Raw genomic sequence first — 20,470 nt, 5'->3', positions numbered from 1 at the left:
ATGAATTATTTTCTATAATTTAATTACTTTAATTCAAATTGTAATTGAAGTTCCAGTTCCAGTTGTAACCATAGCCTGTCTTGAAGCTTGCTAATGCCCCAGGGATATGAGTTACAACCACCTCGGTTGATTACTAATAGTGGCTTTCTTAAAACTGGTGTATTTTTCGCTTCTCCACTTTTAAACACATTCTGCAGTGCATTCCTTGATATATATATGTGTGTGTGTGTGTGTGTGTGTGTGTGTGTGTGTGTGTTGTGGAGAGAGAGAGAGAGAGAGAGAGAGAGAAAAAAAACTGGGAGTCCGCTTTATGCCCGCCTCCTGCCTGTCATTCAGACTGCCCTGGGCTAATGGGAGCTTCGTGCCGCCTCTGGGAGGCGGTGACAGGAGTTTTGACTTCAGCCTGAGAAAGGGCTGTGAGCCTGGAGACTGAGAACTGCTCGCGTTCAGGACGGGCTCGTCCAGCAGCTGCAGAAACATCCACCCGGAGTGTTGCCCTGGCATCAGATGGCTCGATGCAGCGCACTGGCTACCCGTGTGGCACTGGCCCTGTGGATTACAGCCGGATGGAGCTGGGCAGGTCGCAAGCAAGAGGAATCGTTCGCCACCGACACTGTTTCCAAAGCTAGGTGTACTTCGCGTTGTCTGAGCCTGCACATCACTCGTCTCTCAGCTTTGTTCAAGAACTTTCAGGTAGATCAGACAACTCCCTCCCCTCTAACTCTTAGAGACAGCTACACACACACAGAGACACACACACACACACACGACCATTGTTTTGGCTCTTGAGGCTTGAACACAGCACGAAGTTTTGATGAGCTTTCGCTGTGAACGAGCAGAGTTCATTAGGTGCTGAAGACAGGTTCAGGTAAGATCGGAGATATCCAACAGAAGTACTAATTTTTGGCTTAAAATGAGTGAGTTTCATTTCACCTGCTCTTCACAGGAATGATAACTGAACCTAATCTATGAGAACCTTGCACCGTTCATTCATAAAACACAATCTCTACTTTTTGTGCTATGGAGTTGGATTACAGTTCGGCATTTGAAAGAGGTGAAAGTTAATGCTTCGTTCTACGTTGTAAGGCGCTAATATTGAGTATAATAGCATTTGTGAAAAAAAGAGGTTGAAGGTGCTTGTGTCAAACCACGTGAACCGACACAATGTCTGAGTTAGCTCTCATTTTATACATTTTGGAGTAAAATTCAGAGATTTTGGACACTTGTAAATAAGCTGGCAAATGTATAATGAACGTAACTGTTAGGAATTCCATCAAATCTCGTTACTGAATTTTCTTCAAAAAGGAAACATTATCACTTATTGAAACCGCACATCTCTGGAATTGGCATTTTATTTTATAATGCTACGCCGCGATTTTATTTCGCGTCCCAGGTCAGATTCGATTCAGAATGATTCCCGTTCCGACGCATGTTCTCCAACCTTACCCAGTCTCACCATGGAGGTGAGGTCTGCCTTTCTTGGATGCGACGCTACAGCAAGGACAGTAGGTAGTTGCTGAAGTTATCCGTTTCAGTGACGGATGTCGCATCTGTCACCTTGTAACTGCGGTTTATTGAGAGCAAGGTGGTAGGTAACACAATGCGGAGGGTGGGGGTGTTGAGATCTCTAAGTGACCTGAAGCCGTCAGGGTCTCCGCTTTTAATCTCGTGTGTTTTTATTTCGACGTTCTGTAACTTGTGTCTCCCGCAAGCCTACAATGGGAATGGAAAATAGCAACAATGATGCCGGGCAGCGTCCAAGCAAGTCTGGCAGCATCTGCTCACAGGGGAAATACTTCAGACCAGTGAACCCTTAATAACGGAGGAGACATTATTAACAATCGTTTCAGATAATGCCGTACTGCCAAAAATAAGAAGTTATTTGTACCACTGCCCCGGTTCTTAACAAAACTTTGACACAGAAGGCGGCAGAAAGTCGTCAGAGCGAAAACGGTGCCCGACTTGGACCCTGGCGAGAAGTTAGCAACCTGTAAAAATCTTAACTCAGCATGATCAATGAAAACACTCTGATTCGTTGCAGGGAAATTCCTAGGAATACTTCCATTCACGCTGCTGATATTGGGCGAGTTGATGGCGGGGGGGGGAATCACAATTGTAACTGGGGTGCACCAGTAAAATCACCGTTGTAAATCCTCCCCCGTCCCAACACACATGTCATATAACATCTATGCACACGGAAATCTAGGACTAATGAAATGGGCGCCGAAAATCTACAGCAGTGTGCGCCCTGTGGGACCTAAACATTATTCACTCGGTTGTGATAAAGCGAGTATGTTCTGCATTACAGCCCCAAATGTTATTCAGCGGAATGCAGAACATTGCGAGGTATAGTAGGCAGAAGAGCACGGGCTTCTCCGTTCTGCTTAGGGGCCGAAAGGAAGACTGGCCGTGGGCAATGCACTGCCACTTCTATGTCGAGCTCTGTGGTCTTAACTCACTGGTTTGCCTTTCCAAGGAATAACTTCACAGCGTGACGAGAGAGAGAGTCAAAGATTTGGGAATAATGCAGCGTAGCCACAGCTCCCGTTTCTAATTACCTCTCCCCTTTCAAATGCCCCCTTATTTCTTAAACTTTTGAACTCGGCCTCCATCAAGACAGAAAATGTTGGAAGTACTCAGCAGGCCAGGCAGTGTCTGTGGGAGTAGAAATGGAGATGATGCTTCAGGAACTGATGTGTTTGGTTGCTGGTGTCAAAAATCAGCATTCATGTCCTAGGTACCGAGTGAGGTTAGAAGTGGCGATAAATTAGAGCTAAAATCAAATGAGGAGGCAGAGGGCAGAGGATTTGTTGGGACTTTACTCATTCTGTCTTGACAGAGTACAGTTGGGGGTGGGGGGTGATAGCCTGGAGTGCTAACGTGTTCCGACCAAGAACGTTTAAACTCAAGACTGACCCGCACTGACATGGACAAAGTTGAGCCAGGATGCAGCAACTCGCAAAGCTGTCCTGGTTTCAGAGTACCCTAGGTGGGAAGTTTTCAGATTAAACACCCTGAGGCTCCGTGACCCTGGACGGTTACTGTGGCTATTGAAGAGTTGGCACAAACGCGGTCTTCAGTCCGCTGCCATCCCCAACCCATCAAGCACTGACTCTCTAACCAAGCGAGCACGTTCAGTGGACTGCATGCTCAGCTGATTCATGTTTGCCCGCACGACGAGACCGAGCGCCTGTTTCTCCTCCCCCTCCTATTCGCACCACCAAGCTCTTCGCCCTTCCATTTCGCGATTCCTCGACCCATACCTTATCTTCCATTTTTTTCTCTTTCTTCATTTTAAACCATGCGAAAGCCTATGCAATTTTGGATGGACACTAAAACAACGAGGGAACGTCACGGGTATGTCATTTCACCTGTGGACGAAGTTGTTCATCTAACCAACATGATGGTGTATGCCACTGGTTTCTGACGCAGTCTTATGTGTTAATTTTACCTTGAAAGAAGTATTCTTCCACTGTGTGGGTTTGGAAGATTATCAAGCGGGAGCGCAGGCTGGACTATACGCGTGTAATAAAGAGGAAGGCATTGGTGAAGATTGAGGAAGGAAGTTCCAAATATTCATCTATGGAGACTCGGGCATGTGAATGAGGGACGTTTTTGAGAGATGCATTGGAATATGCCCAATCCAATGAAAATTCCGCTGCATGTAAAAATCCAGCCAATACCAGACAAGGCCATGATAATAATTGCACAATTTGCCCTTTTAGTGAGGATAACCACAAAGGCTGCCCCACTTTGGGAGTAATCTGTTTTTAACTTTGGAGAGGGCTTTTGACTGGGTAGCTGTGGAGAAGATGTTTCCTCTTGTGGCAAAGTCTAGAATTAGTGTTCTCTGAAAACATAGATATATTTGGAATATAAATATATAGTTATATTTTTGCCCTCGGAAAGTCATCAGTGTTTAAGCTCTTTTTTTTTCCACAACGGGCAATGGGAACAGAATCGTTGAACATTTTGAAAGGCAGAACTGGATAGATACTTGATAAGCAAGGGGATGAAGGGTTACTGGGGTAGATGGGAACACAGAGTTGAAGTCACAATCATATCAGCCCTAATCTTAGGGAATGACAGAGCTGGATGGGCTGAGTGGCCTACTCCTGTACATAATGAAAACACACAAAATGCTGGAGGAACTCAGCTGGCCAGGCAGCATCTATGGAAAAGAGTAAACAGTCGATGTTTCAGGCTGAGACCCTTCATCAGGACTGATATTCTTGCACAAAATCCCTCCGTACAGTAAATGTCATTATCATGCAAAGGAATTTCAATTGACTGATTAAAAATACAAATGAATGTACTGAACACAACACACAGGAAGTTCTTTTGCAGTGAATCCACCAGAAGAATCTCTTCTAGTCCTCAGAGGGAACTTACCCTATTGGAGCTGTTCAGTCCAACAGCGGACAAAGTGTATTTGATTTTTTTGTGCTGTTTCCTGAAGAGGGAGCTAGATTATGATTGTAAAATTCAACAGTGTGTTTTTTTTAAAGACAGACCAACCATTGGATTCAGGATTCTTCCTAGGCTAGTGGTTACTCTTGAAGATCACCAGAAGGAATGACACACTGTACACTGGCTTATTACCAAAAAAAGTGGAAGAGTGATCATTTTGCTTTTAGAAAGCAAAACTCAGGTATGGTAGGAACATCACTGTTATAATACAGGTCAAGTGGAAAAATGTTATATTCATAGTATCAAGATAAAGTATATACTAGTTGCAATTAAAGTTATATGTAAGTAATAAATTCTGCTCCTATAAAATATATTCAAAAGTATGTGCATTTGTACTCAAATGCACCCTACTGTAATAATCAAACTGACATCACTTCTCAGTCAATGTGTTTTACTTTTTATTAAAATCCATTTTCTTGCATTTTTCTCACCCTTTTGTTAGTCTACAAACTAAGAAAAGGATGGGAAGGTGTGGAGGGTGGTCCGTGGTCGTCTGCAGTTGATAGGCAGAGTAAGAATTCAGCATGGACTAGATGGACCAAAGGGCCTGTTTCTGTGCTGTATGATTCTAATCTATTTACCTGGAGAATTCGGCTGATATCTATTTAGGTGACCAGAGAATTCAGCACTGTCAGAGCAGCTGCCCCCTTCTATCCCTTTCTCTTTTTGGGTGAGTGTAAATGACTCTAGGACTTAGCTTTACAAAATAGCAGAAGACTTTTCCCTGGAGTCCTCTCCTTTACTTATCATTCAGTTAACATCTTTAAAACAGATTACTCATTCTACATTACTGGTTGTGGGGTCCTGATGCAAAAAAAGTTAATTTTCTTTCTTTACACAGGAGCTAGATTTCAAAAAGCATTTTATTAGTTGTAAATCTCCTTAGGATGCAAGATGCCACTTCAATGCATACTTTGTTTCCCCCACCTATATTATCTTATAAAAAGTATTCTTTTAAAGCACCCCACATTAACCTATAGAGCAAAGTGAATACAAGGGCCAGAAATCTAAATACAAAATTAGGTAAGAGGTAGAAAATCAGTATATTCCCATGCTTTCGGACAGAAGGTCCAAAGTGCAGTTATCCAGGTATTGGTATCAGGACAAAGTGGAGTTCTCCAGGTTTTTGTACTGGGACAAAGTGGAGTTACACAGGTTTTAGTACCAGGACAATTGTTGCTTTTCACATACACTGTTCATGAACAAATAGTGCAGAATTTTCAGATGACATAAAAGTTAAACCTATTAAGTAGTTAGAATGGTTGTAATAGACACAGGCAGGCTGATAGAATGCCAGATGAAACTCAGAAAGAAGATTATAAAGTAGAAATAGTGAGCAAGTGAACTAAATGGTATAATTTTAAATTGATAGAAAAAATTGGGGAAGCTTCTGAAATAATCTTTGAAGGTAGAAAGCATGTTATTAAAACAAGTTAATAAAGTACATTATATTGTTGTCTTTATAAATGGAGATATATCCAGAAAGTAAAGTTAAACTGAAATAAAACCCCAAATGGGCATCACCATTTAGAAATGAAGGTTTTTGATCGGGAACAAAGGGATTTGCTGGAATGATTCTAGTGCTGAGGGCTCACTGATACATTGGAAAATCTTTATTTGTGAATCAGATAAAATGAACAAAAGGATTGAAAGTGGTTTCACAAGAGCAAACAAGGAAAACTTCTATTGGCTGAAGGTATGATAGCCAAAGGGTGGAAGATTGGCAAAATACAGAGGGGACATAAGGACAGACATCTTTATGGAATGAATTATTAGGATTTGGACTTCATTGCCTCACAGGGTTTTGGATACAGAGTATTAGGAGTTTTTAGATTAATATTTGAAGGAGAATCAAAATAACAGGGATATGTAGAAAAAGGGAATAGGGCTAACTGGACTTCTCTGAGAGAGATGGTTCAGTGTCTTTGGACATCTTTCTTTCCCTGTACTATTTTATGATTCTGTTTTCTTTTTCCTGGACAGCATTGGGTGATGATCTGGCCATTAGTCTCTCAAACAATGTTATTCAATGTCCTCTGGTCATTATCTCAATGTTTCCCACTTGATATAATATGTCTGAAGAGTTTCTTCAAAAGTAACTAAAGTGGGTAAATTCCTGCAAAGTACTTTGGGGTCCATGTATGAGGAGAGTTATTTTGTGCCTACCTGGATTGAGGCGAGGTGCAAAACATTTATCCACATCCCAGATAAAACCAGTTCATACCTCTCAGGTCAAGTCTAGGATCTTTCCAATCTATATACTGTGATACTGTAATTGGGTTTCTAATATAAAAAGACCTAGGATCTATCAACTATTTGATCATTTTATCATACCAAAGTATAATACCACGGTGGCATAGTTCTATTGGAGGTAGAGCTGCTGCCTCAAAGCTCTACTGACTGGCATTTGACCCTGACCTCCAGAGCTGTTTGTGAGGAGTTTCTATGTCCTCTTGGGACCTCATGGCTTCCTGCATCTGCTCGTTTCCTTCTATATCTCAAAGATGCATAGATTGGTAAGTTGGATGGCCACTGTAAATTGCCCTTAGTGCATAGATGAGTAGTAGAATTTAGATGGACGATAGGGATGTGGGAAAAATCAAATGTATTAATGTAAATGGGTGCTTGATGGTCAGTACAGTCTCGATGGGCCGAAGATCCTGCTTTTGTGCTGTATGCCTCAATAAGACCAATATTATTCAATTTTGAAACCATCTTAAGAGGTTGAAATCTATAATGTGGGTAACAAATAACAAAAAATAATATTGCTATTTCTTCCTCTGAAAATTGAACAGCTGCATCATAATTGAATACATATTGCAGTGAACCAACTTATTATCATTTGAATTAGAACATAGTGCTGTGTCAGTACTAAAGGTATTATGTAAGTAGGGGGCTAACTCCTATCTATTAAAAGATATGAACTGAGCTACTTGTGTTGATTTATAGTGAAATGTTTTCTCATAATTTTCGTTGATAGTGTAACTGGAATTGAAAAAATATAATCATTTAGTTATATTTTTAATTTAACTTTCAAGAAAGCAATGGTTGTGTAATGATTTGGACTGCAACTCTTCTACGAGTGCGGTATTGATTTATTTTGATAAATGATCTGAACAATAGAATTTATCTTTGAGTGAATTATGGGGTCTTCACCATTCATCAAATAAAAGCCAATTTCACACATGTGATGACCTATTGCCCTTCTGTATGATAGGTTGTAATATGTCTTTATGTTGTAGGAGGCGTTTTTAATTAGAATTTCTTAAGATTACCAAACCCCTTCAATGGTCATCGAATCTGTTCACCTTTAGATCTTCAAACTGATCCTTGAAGGTATAGTTGTTAATTTACAAGATAGGATAGATAAAACTTGAATTGGAAACAATTAACTGAAGATATTTCAAATCATCCCTAATTCTCTTAATGTGTGATTTTCAATAGGACTCATACATCTTTTTTTCCCATTACCTCTAAAATATATGTGCTCAATTTGAATTATTGGTCTTTGTGTGGAATTCTGGTTATGATTGCATGTAGCAGGCATGTAAATTAATTATTTTATTGGAAAATGTAGACTGATTTCAATGATGATCAAGTGACTTGCTTCATTACTTATGCAGAGAATTCTCCCTTCTAATCACATTATTAGATCAGTAAATAAATATTCTCCATACTTTCTATATTCATCATTTGTATACACACAAGCATACATATGCACACACTCACACTCTCACACACACACACATTCACACTCACACTCTCACACACACACAATTATTCCCTTTAAAGTTTTCCTCTTTTTTTAAATTTTCTACTTCTGTCTTCCTATTTTTTTTCTTTTTTTAAATTTGCTTTCTCTTTCTGCTGTATTTTTGAAATTCCTGCCATCATTGTATCTTTGAGTGATGCAACTTCAGTGTGTTCCTTTGGGAGATTTTGCCCTGCTCCTTATCTGTACCTTACGTTACAAACTTGGACATGGAACTAGTCTTTTAATGTGCTAATCAAAGCTGGGTAAAAGCAGCAATTAGAGACTGCGGTCCTTAGGTTGCTGTGTATCTTTTCAGTAGGAAGTCATTAATGGTAAAGTGGTATTTGTGGCAATGTCTCTTCCGACTTGTGTGAAAATATTTGTGGTGTAGCGCTCCCTAATTACCAGGGCCCTTTTAGAGACCTTGAATAATGATTCACAGTTCCTTCATAAAATGTTCAGCGCATCCCTGATTTATGAATAATTCAGAACTCTGCTATGAAGCCCTTTTTGTTTAAAAGTGGTAGAGAAGTTGAACCAGAAAACTGCGTCAGCAGCGCTCGGGGCTGGAAGGTGCCATACAAGCTGTTGTATTCACGCTGCTTCACATTAAGTAGTAGATCTTGTGGCTTAATGTAATCTTCTCCAAGGCCCTTCACATTTTAGAACAAATGTCTCACCACAGCGAAAGAAACACTACCGAATCATATCTGAGAAATGATTTTATATGATATTGTGGGAGCTAATTTGTGAATGAATGCATATAAACACAGTGATATAAAAAAGACTTGTCTCATGATTGATAAATGGCTACTTAAATGAGATTACCACTAATTAAATTATGGTCATTTATGTAGCTCTTTCTTTAATATTGGAGTGCCAAGGGTATTCATGTCAATTAATTAATCTAGGGAAATGAATTGCTAACACAAGGAAAATGGAACTGACAGCTCACGAAATGTGATGCATAAACAAGATAATCAAAGATTGCTGGTTAGGTCCACTAAATTGCTTCACAGTTTTCTGTTTCCATTCTTTGTTTGCATGATCCGGCACATTCTTTCTTTTTTGTGGCAGTCTCATTATGTTGAAACCAAAGCCTTTTCACATTATTTGACACTGGCCTGTTCTCTCTCAAGAAATTAATGCAGCAGGCCTTTTTATTTTGATAATCTATTATCACATGAAGTCCAAATTTAGCACCAAATAAATTGTATATCCCTCCGGTCTTTTCAGCTTTGGTGACATCTAGGAGAATGGAACTCTGTCATAGAATCAGACGATCAGAGTCAGAGATGTAGTTCACGGAAACGGACCCTTCAGCCCAATCCATCTCTGCTGCTCCATCTTACTTGCCCATTTTAGATCTGTATTCCTCTATGCCTATATGACTTTTTTCAAAAGGTATTCCTTCTTCCCTTCTTTTAATTGTTCTCATGTTTTTCTTTATGACACAGACAGGGAAGGTTCAGCTCATCAGGGCTATGCTGACACACTAAGTATAGTTCTAGTTCCACCTCTTATCTCCCTGCAACCAAGTTTCCATCACATGCCCATAAACTCTCTCTTAACTTTCCTGCCACCTTCTAAACTTGAAGAAAGTCAGAGGAGTGGACCAACCCATCAGCATGTTTCTGGGATGTGGGAGGAAGCTGGTGCACCCAGGAGACACTCACCTTACCACAGAACATATGAACCCCACAAACACAGAGTGCCCAGGGCCGGGATTGATCTCCTCAGCAGCTCCACCTACTGTGCCACTTCCTCCTTCTTCGTTAGTGGACCTTCAAGATCATGGAAGACTTGCTTGCATATTGGTTCTGTAGATTTTGAGCTGACTGAAGAGACCAACGTGGGGTATACAAAACAGATACAACAGAACACAAAATACTCTGCAGATGCTGGGGTCAAAGCAACACGCACAACACGCTGGAGGAACTCAGCAGGCTGAGCAGCATCCGTGGAAATGAACAGTCAATGTTTCGGGCTGAGACATTGATTGTTCGTTTCCACGGATGCTGCCCGGCCTGCTGAGGCACACCAGAGACTGTAGACAGTGGAATCTGGAGTGATACTCAAGGTGCTGGAGGAGCTCAGCAGGTCAGGCAGCATTTTATGGACAATGGACAATTGACATTTCGGATCAGATCCTTCATCAGAAAGACCTCAGTGCAGAATGCCGACCATCTGTTATTCTGAATCGATGCTGCCTGAACCTCTGAAATTCCCCAGCATCGTGTATGAGAACTATAAACTCTCCCACACAAAGGGCAGATGGAACCTTAGTGATGGACTGGTGTGTCGCTTGTGAGGTCCCTTCTGCTGCTTAGAGTGGGCTTCAATTAGGTTTCACATCTAAACACTGATGACTGCATTTTACTTCTTGTTTTAATTTTAAGGTGTGATTCTTTAATTGGTGACGCCTAGAAGCAAATACTGTGTGTTTTCACTGTTGTATGTAGTTGTGTTACATTAGTGATCTGGTTGGATGAGCATCTGTACATGTGTAAAGGGGAATTTGGCACAGCAGATTGGATTTCTGTTTTTAGCTAAGTATGCAACACTTTTTCTCTCTAAAATAGCAGCTTGTTGTTATTATCCCTAGTCACCTCAAGTATGTGTTATGTTGCTTATCTTCAGGAGAGAAGGGAAGGCGATGCCTTCTGTTGCAATTCTGCCCCTGTGGGAAACCTGGGTGTCCATAGTGCCTCATTCCATCCCTTTGAAAGCAGCAGGAAGCCAACCGGCTGGTTCGTAGTCAGCTGCACAAATACATGGAGCCTTCCAGCAATAAACGAGATCCTGACGGGAAACCTGGTGTGTGCAGGGGTGACATTTATGCTCTGCAACCTTCACAAACTGCGTTCTTGTCATTTTCCTGTTGGCAAGTCATGAGGTAGCTGGATAAAAGCAAATGCTTTTTCAAAATGGAACCTCAATAACCATGAAAAAAGAATTGATATTATAATTGTGGCAATGTTACTTTAGTTTCAATAATTATTTGAATAAAATATAATAAGTGCTACCCTGACATTAAGGCTCGTTTAAGCAAAGAAAATGTATTCATCATCGGCCGACTTCGTTAGTTAAGATGTGACGAACTTAATGCACAGACTTTAAATTGTTTCTTTACACTTATCAGGACAAAACAAAACAAAACTTTCTTCACAGTGTTCATTGATGAGTTTTTTCTGAAGTATCAAGGAAAATCTATGGACATGGTAAAGCATTTTCATCCTTGCCACCATCTGTCCTATGACTTCAGGAAGCAGGATGATCTAATTACTGATAGCTTGCTGTTTGTCTTTTAAAACAGTATTCATAGGGAACGTAATGAGAGTTTTAAAGCTAATTTCATTTGCTACCCTTAGGATTCAGCCAAAAGGAAAGATGCTTGTCTTGTTTTCTGGGTTGAATTTGAACTCAGGTCTCAGGAGGTGAAAAGTACAAGTTTTCCAAAAGCCCTTTCATTTTTTTAAATTGGATTCTGCAGACACTCAAAGAATCATCTGTCATCCTCATTGTATTGCTAATGTAGTTTTCACAGTCTACTCACTACAGAAATATCAATTGTGGCAACAGGCTTCCAAGTATTTTTGGAAAAAATACACAAATTTGTTTACAATGCTGTTGTTATCTTAGTGATCCACTGATAATTAGAAATAAAAAAAATCAATTGCAAGTTTACCATATATCAACATCCATTAAGTATTTGTATAAGTATATAAATTATATCATTTCTGAGGTACAGCAGCCTGAAGACACATACTCAACATTTTGGGAACAGCTTCTTCCCCTCTACCATCAGATTTCTGAATGGATAATGAACCAACCCATGAACACCATCTTACTGTTTTTGCTCTCTTTTTGCATTACTTAATTCATTTAATTTTTTATATATCTTATTATTATATACAGTTCTTTATGTCTTGCACTATACTGCTGCAGCAAAACAACAAATATCTGTGATATTAAATCTAATTCCGATTCTGACTCTTATTTACTCCATAGCAAAGATATCACGTTTAATTGGAAAGAGGTGCCAGAAGCCTTGAGAGGAACAGCATTGTCCCCTCTACCATCCATTTTCTGAACCTAGTAATTCCTCTTTTGCAATATGTATTTATTTTTGTAACTTGTAGTATGTTTTTTAATGTCTTACACAATACTGCTATTGCAAAGCAACATATTTCACAATCTATGTTAGTGATAATAAACCTGATTTTGATCCAAATTCTGATTCTGCATCTTGATTTGTTTTTCTCCTGTCATCAAGGAGGCTGGCATTCTTTAAACAGTTTAAAGTGCAGGAAAGGGGACTTGGTTTTGGTGTAGTAGACACCGCAAGATTAATCTACAAATTAATTCAAGATCTTTTGAATTTTCAAAGCAGCCACATATATATATATAAATTTGCTTCCCTAAAAGAATGGAAATCTAAGTCATTGACATGACTAAGGTTGAACAGGAGCTGAGACACAAAATACTTAATGCTATCTCTAGTGCTTCCTACTGTTATGAGGGTGTTAATGGAGACCCCATTTCAATTTGAAGTACCCTTTTCTTTTCAATGTAACAAATATTAGCTTGTTTGAGGACATCTACTCCAATGTCTTTTGTTCTCTGTCCACTCTACAGTGTTTACCAAATACACATGATCAGATAAAGAAGTAACTTGCTTGCTGGAGGATGTTCTAATTGAGAGCTCTATGTGTATTTGATGTATGTTTAAAATTCTCTCTGTAAATTTGATCAATTGTTTAAAATTATGCTGCCGCTAATTTTATGGTGTTAACTTCCTTCCCCTAAGCATCTAGAATCTTATAATTGACGAATCCTTTAGAAATATTACATTTGGTTTGGGATGGTTTCATTAGAGTCATTTTTAAAAATTGCTGAGTCCTAAAGAAAGTAAGGTCTTTCCCAGCTCTTAAAGAACATTCTATAATTTTTGATTTGTAATGTAAACCTAATTTTAAAATCATTTTGTACAAACACAATTCATTTTTATTGGCCGTTAATGAAAAGTTCGAGCCTTATTTGGATTAACAATTTTCATAAGCATTTGACAGACTTAGTCAACTGAAATATTACTTTTCACATTTTCAATTTATGAAACATAGCTGCTCTAATTATCTAACGTGGTGAGTCTGAGAGAATGAAAATGTTTTTGCACTGCTCTGCTGAATTATGTGAATGTAGCGAGATGTCACATTGATTTCAAAGCCCCTAGGCTAGACAAGGGAACAATTAGCTATGTTCACACTCTTCTGATTCCCCACCAGTGACCTCTCCTTAAGAGTGTGTGTGAATGTGCATGTGAGCATGAGTGAGGACAAGTTTGTGCTTGGCTATGATACTCTCCAAAGGCAGCATCACTGCCGAACCTCCTGTGTGACATGTCAGATCTCCAGAAGAGTTTACAGCATCTTAAGGTGAGAAGAGCAATAATTTGAAAAATTAAGTAAGACTATTACTTCTGTACTTAATATCTACTACAGTCATTGTGCCATACATTTGATGGAGAAATGTTTTATTTGTATGTCATATAGAAATCAATTTAGAATGGCAACATAATGATGTATGTGACAGAAGTAATTTACCTTTAAGACAGAGAGAGCAGAAAAGCTGAAATCATTTATAATTAGAATTTGCTAGTGCTGATTTCATTGTAATCAATAGCGCTCAGCAAGAGAGCAGCTCCTATGATTTTTGACTTAATATTTGTTAACATATCTGCTGCTGTGAGACTGTTTGCCTTTTGTGCTCTACTTATGGAAACACCCTCCCTAAATATCCCACCTCCATCTTGCTTTAAGATGCTTCTTAAAACCTACCTATTTGCCAAAATAGACAGGAAATATTAATTATATTTTTCCAGTCCAAGTTTAAGGAAATCACATTTTGTTTGTGAGATTGTCAGTATCAAGGTAATTAGCCACAGATTATAGCATGGTAGATATTTAAATCGACATCTGTTCATGGTCAGAACTGGAAATGGAAGTTACACATTGCTCCCAGAGTTAACTGGTTGTAGGATTTTTACTGGAAGGCATTCAAGTATGCTTTAAACACAAAAGTCCTATTAACTAATGACTTCTATGTTGTTATCTACCAAATTGCCAATAAAAGGGCATTTATAGAAGCAAGTTTACCAAAATAAAATATAATAAAAATAGTAGCATTTCTTTTATTTCATGGCAAAAAATGTCAAAATACTTCAAATTGTAATGGCAACATCTGTTGCTATGAGACTGTTTGTCTTCTGTGCTTTAATTTTGGAAACAATTATCCCTAAAGTTTCCCACTTCTGTCTTGTTGTAAGATGCTCCCTAAAACCTACCCATTTGCTAGAAATTTTGAACACTTGCCCTTCTTGGGCTCAGTGTCAACATTTACTTATTAGCGCACCGTGAAGCCTGTTAGGGCATTTTTCCACATAAAAAAGCTGTAAAATACAAATTGCTGTTTTGTAGTTAGCAGCACGTTCTGCTATCACTGAAACTGCAAGTGGCCTTTCAATTAATTAATAGTAATGATTGTCTTATTCATTGAAGGAGTAATGTTGTCTGAGGATATGGATGAAAAGCTAGCTCTCCTTTTAATACTATTGAGAAGTCTGTGGTGTTCGTCTGAAATGTAAAACAAAAAGCTGGTCTCAACAAAAATTGAAGAATTTTTAAATATGCATTATATCCCCAACACTGCACTGGCTTATCAGTATATTTGAAATCAGATGCTCTACTAGTTAACTCAAGCAGGCAGCCCATTTTGTTATCATTCCACCCATCAAGAACAGTGCTTGAAATAGTCAGTAAATGCTCGATCTATGCATCGTATTTTGGCAGTCAGACACTTTGCACTGCCAGCTGTCACCCGCATGGGAGCCACTACTTATGGCTTTTTAATAACTTTTGTCAAATGTTAGTTGCTAGTTCGGTGAAAATAAAAACACGGAACTGAATAAGAGTAACCTTCGCCCTTGTTTGGAATGATTATCGTGTTTATTATAATAACATGTTAGGAGGCTGTTCAGCTCATCGAATCTATACCAGCTCTCTGACCACCCCATCAATCCTGTTTCTCCATTTATATCTCTATCACATAGACTCTTTCACATACCCATCAGCTCCACACCAATTCTCCTGCTATCCTACGACTTTTAGGGATAACTTACAGTAGCCAACTAATCTCCCAACCAGTATGTCTTGGGCTGACGGCATCATAGTCAGATATACCATGAAAATAAACCCTGTGGCCTATTGAGTCCATACTGATCATCAAACATCAAATTTTACATTAATCATACTCTCTACCCCATTTTATTCTACCTGTATTCCCTGTTGATCAACTTCCCCTGATCCCAACTCTCATATACACACTGGAGCTAATTAGTCCACCAATCCACGCATTTTTGGGACGAGGGAAAAAGCCAGAGCACCTGTGGGAAACTCAAGCAGTTATTTGAAGAACACGTACTCTGCACAGATAATACTGGAGGTCAAAAGTGAACTTAGGACTCTAGTGCTATGAGACAGCAGCTTTAACTGTGCATTACCTTGTTGCTCTTGGCATAACATGACAGTCTGATCAAAGCAAAATAATCTAACTTGCGAAAACTTTCTTAGGTACAACTGGTGTATATGCAGATGTAACATCTTTGACATTATTAATTCTGGCAGGGATCCCAATGACTTTCATCTACAGACATTCTGTTTGTCCCAGCTGCAGCAATAAAAGTTTGAAGTTGTTGGAGAAGACCATAAAATTATAAGACATAGGAGCAGAACTGGGCCATTTGACCCATCAAGTCTGCTCTGCCAATCGGCCATGGCTGATTTATTATCCCCTTCTCCACTCACACCCCTCTTTATATCAGCAACACAGTAGTGAAAACTGAGCAGTTTCGAACTCCTAAGAGTACACATCAAATACAACCTCTCATGGTTCCAGAACACGCCCTACACAATCAAGAAAGCTCACCAATGCCTCTACTTTTTGAGGAGGCTGAAGAGAGCTGGACTATGCACATCAGTCCTCATGTCCTTCTACAGATGTGCAGTAGAGAGCATCCTAGCATGCTGCATCACTGCATGGAATGGAAACTGCACTGGAGTGGACAAGAAGGCTCTACAACAAGTAGTCAAAACTGCCCAATATATCACCGGAACCAGCCTACCCACCATCAAGGACATACGTATGTACAGAAAGGTGCCAGAGAAGGGCCAGCAACATCATAAAGGATCCCATCCATCCTGCTCATAGACTGTTTGTCCCACTCCCATCAGGGAAGAGGCTACGTAGCATCCACACCAGGAGCACCAGACCCAAAAACCCAATACTCTCCCCAGGCAGCGAGGCTGATCAACATTTTCACCCATTAACCCACCCCACCTAACCCCCACCAGCTCTATTATATCAGTAACAATGATTTTATTCTCCTTTACGCTTGTGTACTGGAAAGAACAATAACAATAACAATCATGAATCTTGAATTCTCAACCCCATTCTCCTGACTTACCTTGCTCAAAGGGTTTCTTTACTCCCTGGGATGGGACCTAATGATAAGATTTCTTAGTTATAACTTCATGAATCATTTGCACTTCCTCTTTTTTTAATGTTTCTTTTTAGCTTTTCATGACAGCGCTTTCTTGATTTAATGTGATAAGTATCAAAATACACAAACCTATGTTCCACACAAGGCAATGTGAGCAATTAATGCAAATCTGTAATTTGGCTTAGTTAAGTTTTGTTATTGTGTTCCATAACTTTCTCTGGATAATTACACATCCCAAAGGAGTGATTGGAGTTAAGTAACGCTTCCTGAGAGAGCTGACTTTTTGCAATGTAAAGCAAAACATGTATAGAAGTGTATGAAAGGAATAGACGGAGAGAAATATGCAGAAGGAAAGAAAATACGTGGCTAAAATCGCACAAAGTATTTCATAAGAAACTATTGGCCAGTTTTATAACTTTTGTGATTTGACTATTATTAAAATAATCTATGATATGGTTTTTAGAAAATGGAAAGGGTCGTGTTGTATCAAATCTATTGACATGTTGACCATCAGTTTCGTATCCAATTGTAGGATGTTACTGTCCCTCTGTTTTGACACATTAAAACAAATGTCTGGTATTTTAGCTCTGTTGTACATTCGAAGCACAGTACTGTAATTGGATGTAAAAAATTGCATCATGAAATTTTTGCATATTCACAGTGCTTTTTCACGTCACCATATAGCAAATAAGAAAATAAAATGTAATGTACCCACTGTTAGTTTTCAAAAACTTCTAAGTTTGAGCTATCATTATCAACTGTCATTCCTGCGGTATCTGCAGATGCTTAGAGCCTCTGCAGGCTTATTCATCGGTTTAGATAGGACACATTCTTGACTATTTGACACGATGGAGTCATCCAGCCAAAACTGAAAGTGTTTTAATCTGATATCTGTGTTTATGCACTTAATCTCCTGAACCACTGAGCAGTTGTCAGGCCTGGTGACTTTTCTCTCTGAATGTTGTTGCACTGTTTTTAGATAAACACTATTTTTCCTTCCCCTGTTTCACACAGTTGTTCTTTCTGTGTTGGTTGGTTTCGCATCTTCCTTCTGAGTGGAGGGAGGCTTGCCGAGGTTAATTATGTCACTCTCCCCCTCCTCTGCCGTTGCTGCTGCTCCGGCTGAGCACACACCGGCTTCAGACCAGCGACTTTGCTTTTTGCCGATCCCTGTGATTCAGCGAGAGCTGCAGACCACTTGTTGAAAAATTGCACGGGACATAATGTCATTGTTGAATGATATCAAAATTAAGGGTAATTTCTCACCTCTGTGCTCCTGATATGGAGCCTCACTCACCAGGATCACGTAATAAGGCCAATGGAAGGTCATAGGTCTCAATTTACAAGTGACAAAATTATGGGTTCTGCTTGTTCAATGTTTTGATATGCCCTTGAGGCAACAACAACACGAGAGAGGAAAATTTACCCTGCAATGTCAATGTCTGCAGAACATTTAGCTAGTACCTCCGACCTGCCACTAGCCTGCAGAACTGTTACAGAAATCATTACAAGAACCATACTGAAACTATTGTCTGTCCTCTCTGTAAGAGACTGCCAATCTTGGAAGCAATTTTCTTCTTTTGCATACATTAAAATAATTACACAATAATAATCGTCTTTGATTTGAGATGCAAAGTAATGCAGGATTTAACAGTTTCTTCATTTTATTTTGCAGAACAATGGATCTTTGAACTGGTGTCAAAATCACAAGCAATGCTCAAAGGTGAGTATGTGAGAAACAAGAATTATAAAAGAGTGTATGATGTAAGTATTTTCCACATTAATCTTCACCTAGGTAAATACTAAATAGAGCATAGCACTCAAAGTAGGCCAATCTACAACTGAACCTTAACCATTTCTTCTGCTTCTCTCTTGTTGATGCTGGTTTTCCATCAACCATCATTAACAGCCAAATCCTGAACAACCATTTAAATGTGTGAGACAATGTAATGATTGCTGGCAAACTATTTGATTTTCGCAGAAAAATACAGTCAAGTCTACTGTTGCACTCACCCAGTACTTCTCAGCAGAGTCAGTGCTTTACACCCGTGACTGAGAACCAGCGTGGTTTGCGAACCAGCTCCTCAGATCTCTGGAAGGACTCAAACGGGTCAGGCAGAATTTGTGTCAAGATTGAGGGTCTCGACCAGAAACGATGACTACCCATCTCCCTCTACAGATGTATCGCTGCTTGATCTGCTGAGTTCCTCCAGCAGTTTTTGCTGCAGGTTTCAAAATCTGCAATCCTTTGTGTCTCCAGCTTTACACCAACTGAGGGTACTAATTGTGGTCAATCTGGACAACTAACCACATAGTCTGCTTCTGCAGTCCCATAACCATAACCTTTTGGTATTATTTTACATTAATCACTGCTAACTTTACTTTTTTATATAATTCTTTATTTTTTTATATAATAATTGAATGTTGTTTTCCATTGCATGCCATACCAACACACCACAGCAAATTCCTGATAGATGTAAATGCATTTGGTGAATAAAGTTGGTCCTTGACATGTTAGGAGGTTACTTTTTGCTATTTTCAGGATGTATAAGGTATTGGTGGAAAAGAAGGGTGTTTTTTAATCAAATGATTGGAATTGATTTGCACAGCAGCAGAGACCTACATCAGCTATTCTGTGTCTGGCACTTCCTCAGTAAAGTGTTCATCACCTTTTGTCCTGATCCTAGCTGACTCTTTGACCCCAATAGATCACACAGCAACAAAGCCCATATCTTCCCGGTCAGGTTGTGTTCAAGATCCCTGGTGAGAGGGGACAATGTACCGGCAGTGCCCAAGGTCAGAATAACACTAGCAACTGCAGGCCTGGATTGTTCCTTTCACACTCGTACAAAGGGCAGGATTGCCCTTCTCCAGCCCGAGAAGATTATTTAACTCAAAGCGATGAAGAACAAGTGAAGACGAGCTGTCAGCTTTGTGTTCATATCTCTTGTGTAGCACAGCACATCAGTGACAGCCATTGCAAAGCGCTGATTGAAAAATTCACCTCTTCGATTTGAGGAGTTCCGGTACGCAAGTGTAAAGAATTTATCATTTCATTCCGCTTTCTACCCTGTATATTCAGATTATTTCCTTAATAGGCCTCTGCCTAGAACTTAGATTACAGAATATTATTACGTGACTGAACATGGCAGTGTGACAGTAATTCTGGGCGTTTTGCACCTGGTATTTCGATGTTTGCCATACTTTTGGTGTTAGGCAGATATCAAGATTCCAGTGCAATTCTTGAGCACTGCTGGGAAATTACAAAATTTACCTGTGGTGAGTCCAATATTCCACCTTGGCCCCCATTCCACTTATACCAACTGCCCCCATCCCCTCCCGAACCAATCCACTGCTTTCCCTCTCAGCCCCCTGAGTTCCTGACCCTGTTATTCCTGAGAGGTCTGAAAGCTTTGTTTTTATCCTAATCTTTCCCCCGACTCCCAGTAATGCTCCGCACCCATTTTGTCCACTTGTATGATTATCAAGCCTACCCCGCATCCAAGGAGTCAGGCCTTCACTGGATTATTCCTCCATGTTGTTCATAGTCTCACGCGGCTCATTTTCATCCCCAGAAGTGCGCAGTGTTCATTCATAGCAAGGCTTTGAGTTGGGCACCTGCAGAATCACTGGTATTTATGATTTGCCGCACCACTGAGAAGTCTCTTAGAGGTGTGCCTATCCTAAAG

General features: G+C 39.7%; 1 protein-coding gene across 2 annotated transcripts in view; it reads left to right on the top strand.

The window, feature by feature from the left end:
* Window positions 1–443: 443 nt before the first annotated feature.
* The window catches only part of LOC140200083 (anosmin-1), a 202,892-nt gene continuing 182,865 nt past the window's right edge, over window positions 444–20,470 (top strand). For both annotated transcript variants that reach the window (XM_072262829.1, XM_072262827.1), the window contains exons 1-2: window positions 444–693; window positions 18,457–18,504. In XM_072262829.1, the coding sequence (XP_072118930.1) occupies window positions 508–693; window positions 18,457–18,504 (234 nt within the window). In that variant the 5' untranslated portion in view covers window positions 444–507. The remainder of the gene's footprint in view (window positions 694–18,456; window positions 18,505–20,470) is intronic.

This window comes from Mobula birostris, chromosome 7, assembly GCF_030028105.1.
Source record: "Mobula birostris isolate sMobBir1 chromosome 7, sMobBir1.hap1, whole genome shotgun sequence".
Classification (NCBI taxonomy): Eukaryota; Metazoa; Chordata; class Chondrichthyes; order Myliobatiformes; family Myliobatidae; genus Mobula; species Mobula birostris.
This window is presented reverse-complemented; position numbering and strand designations above follow the sequence as displayed.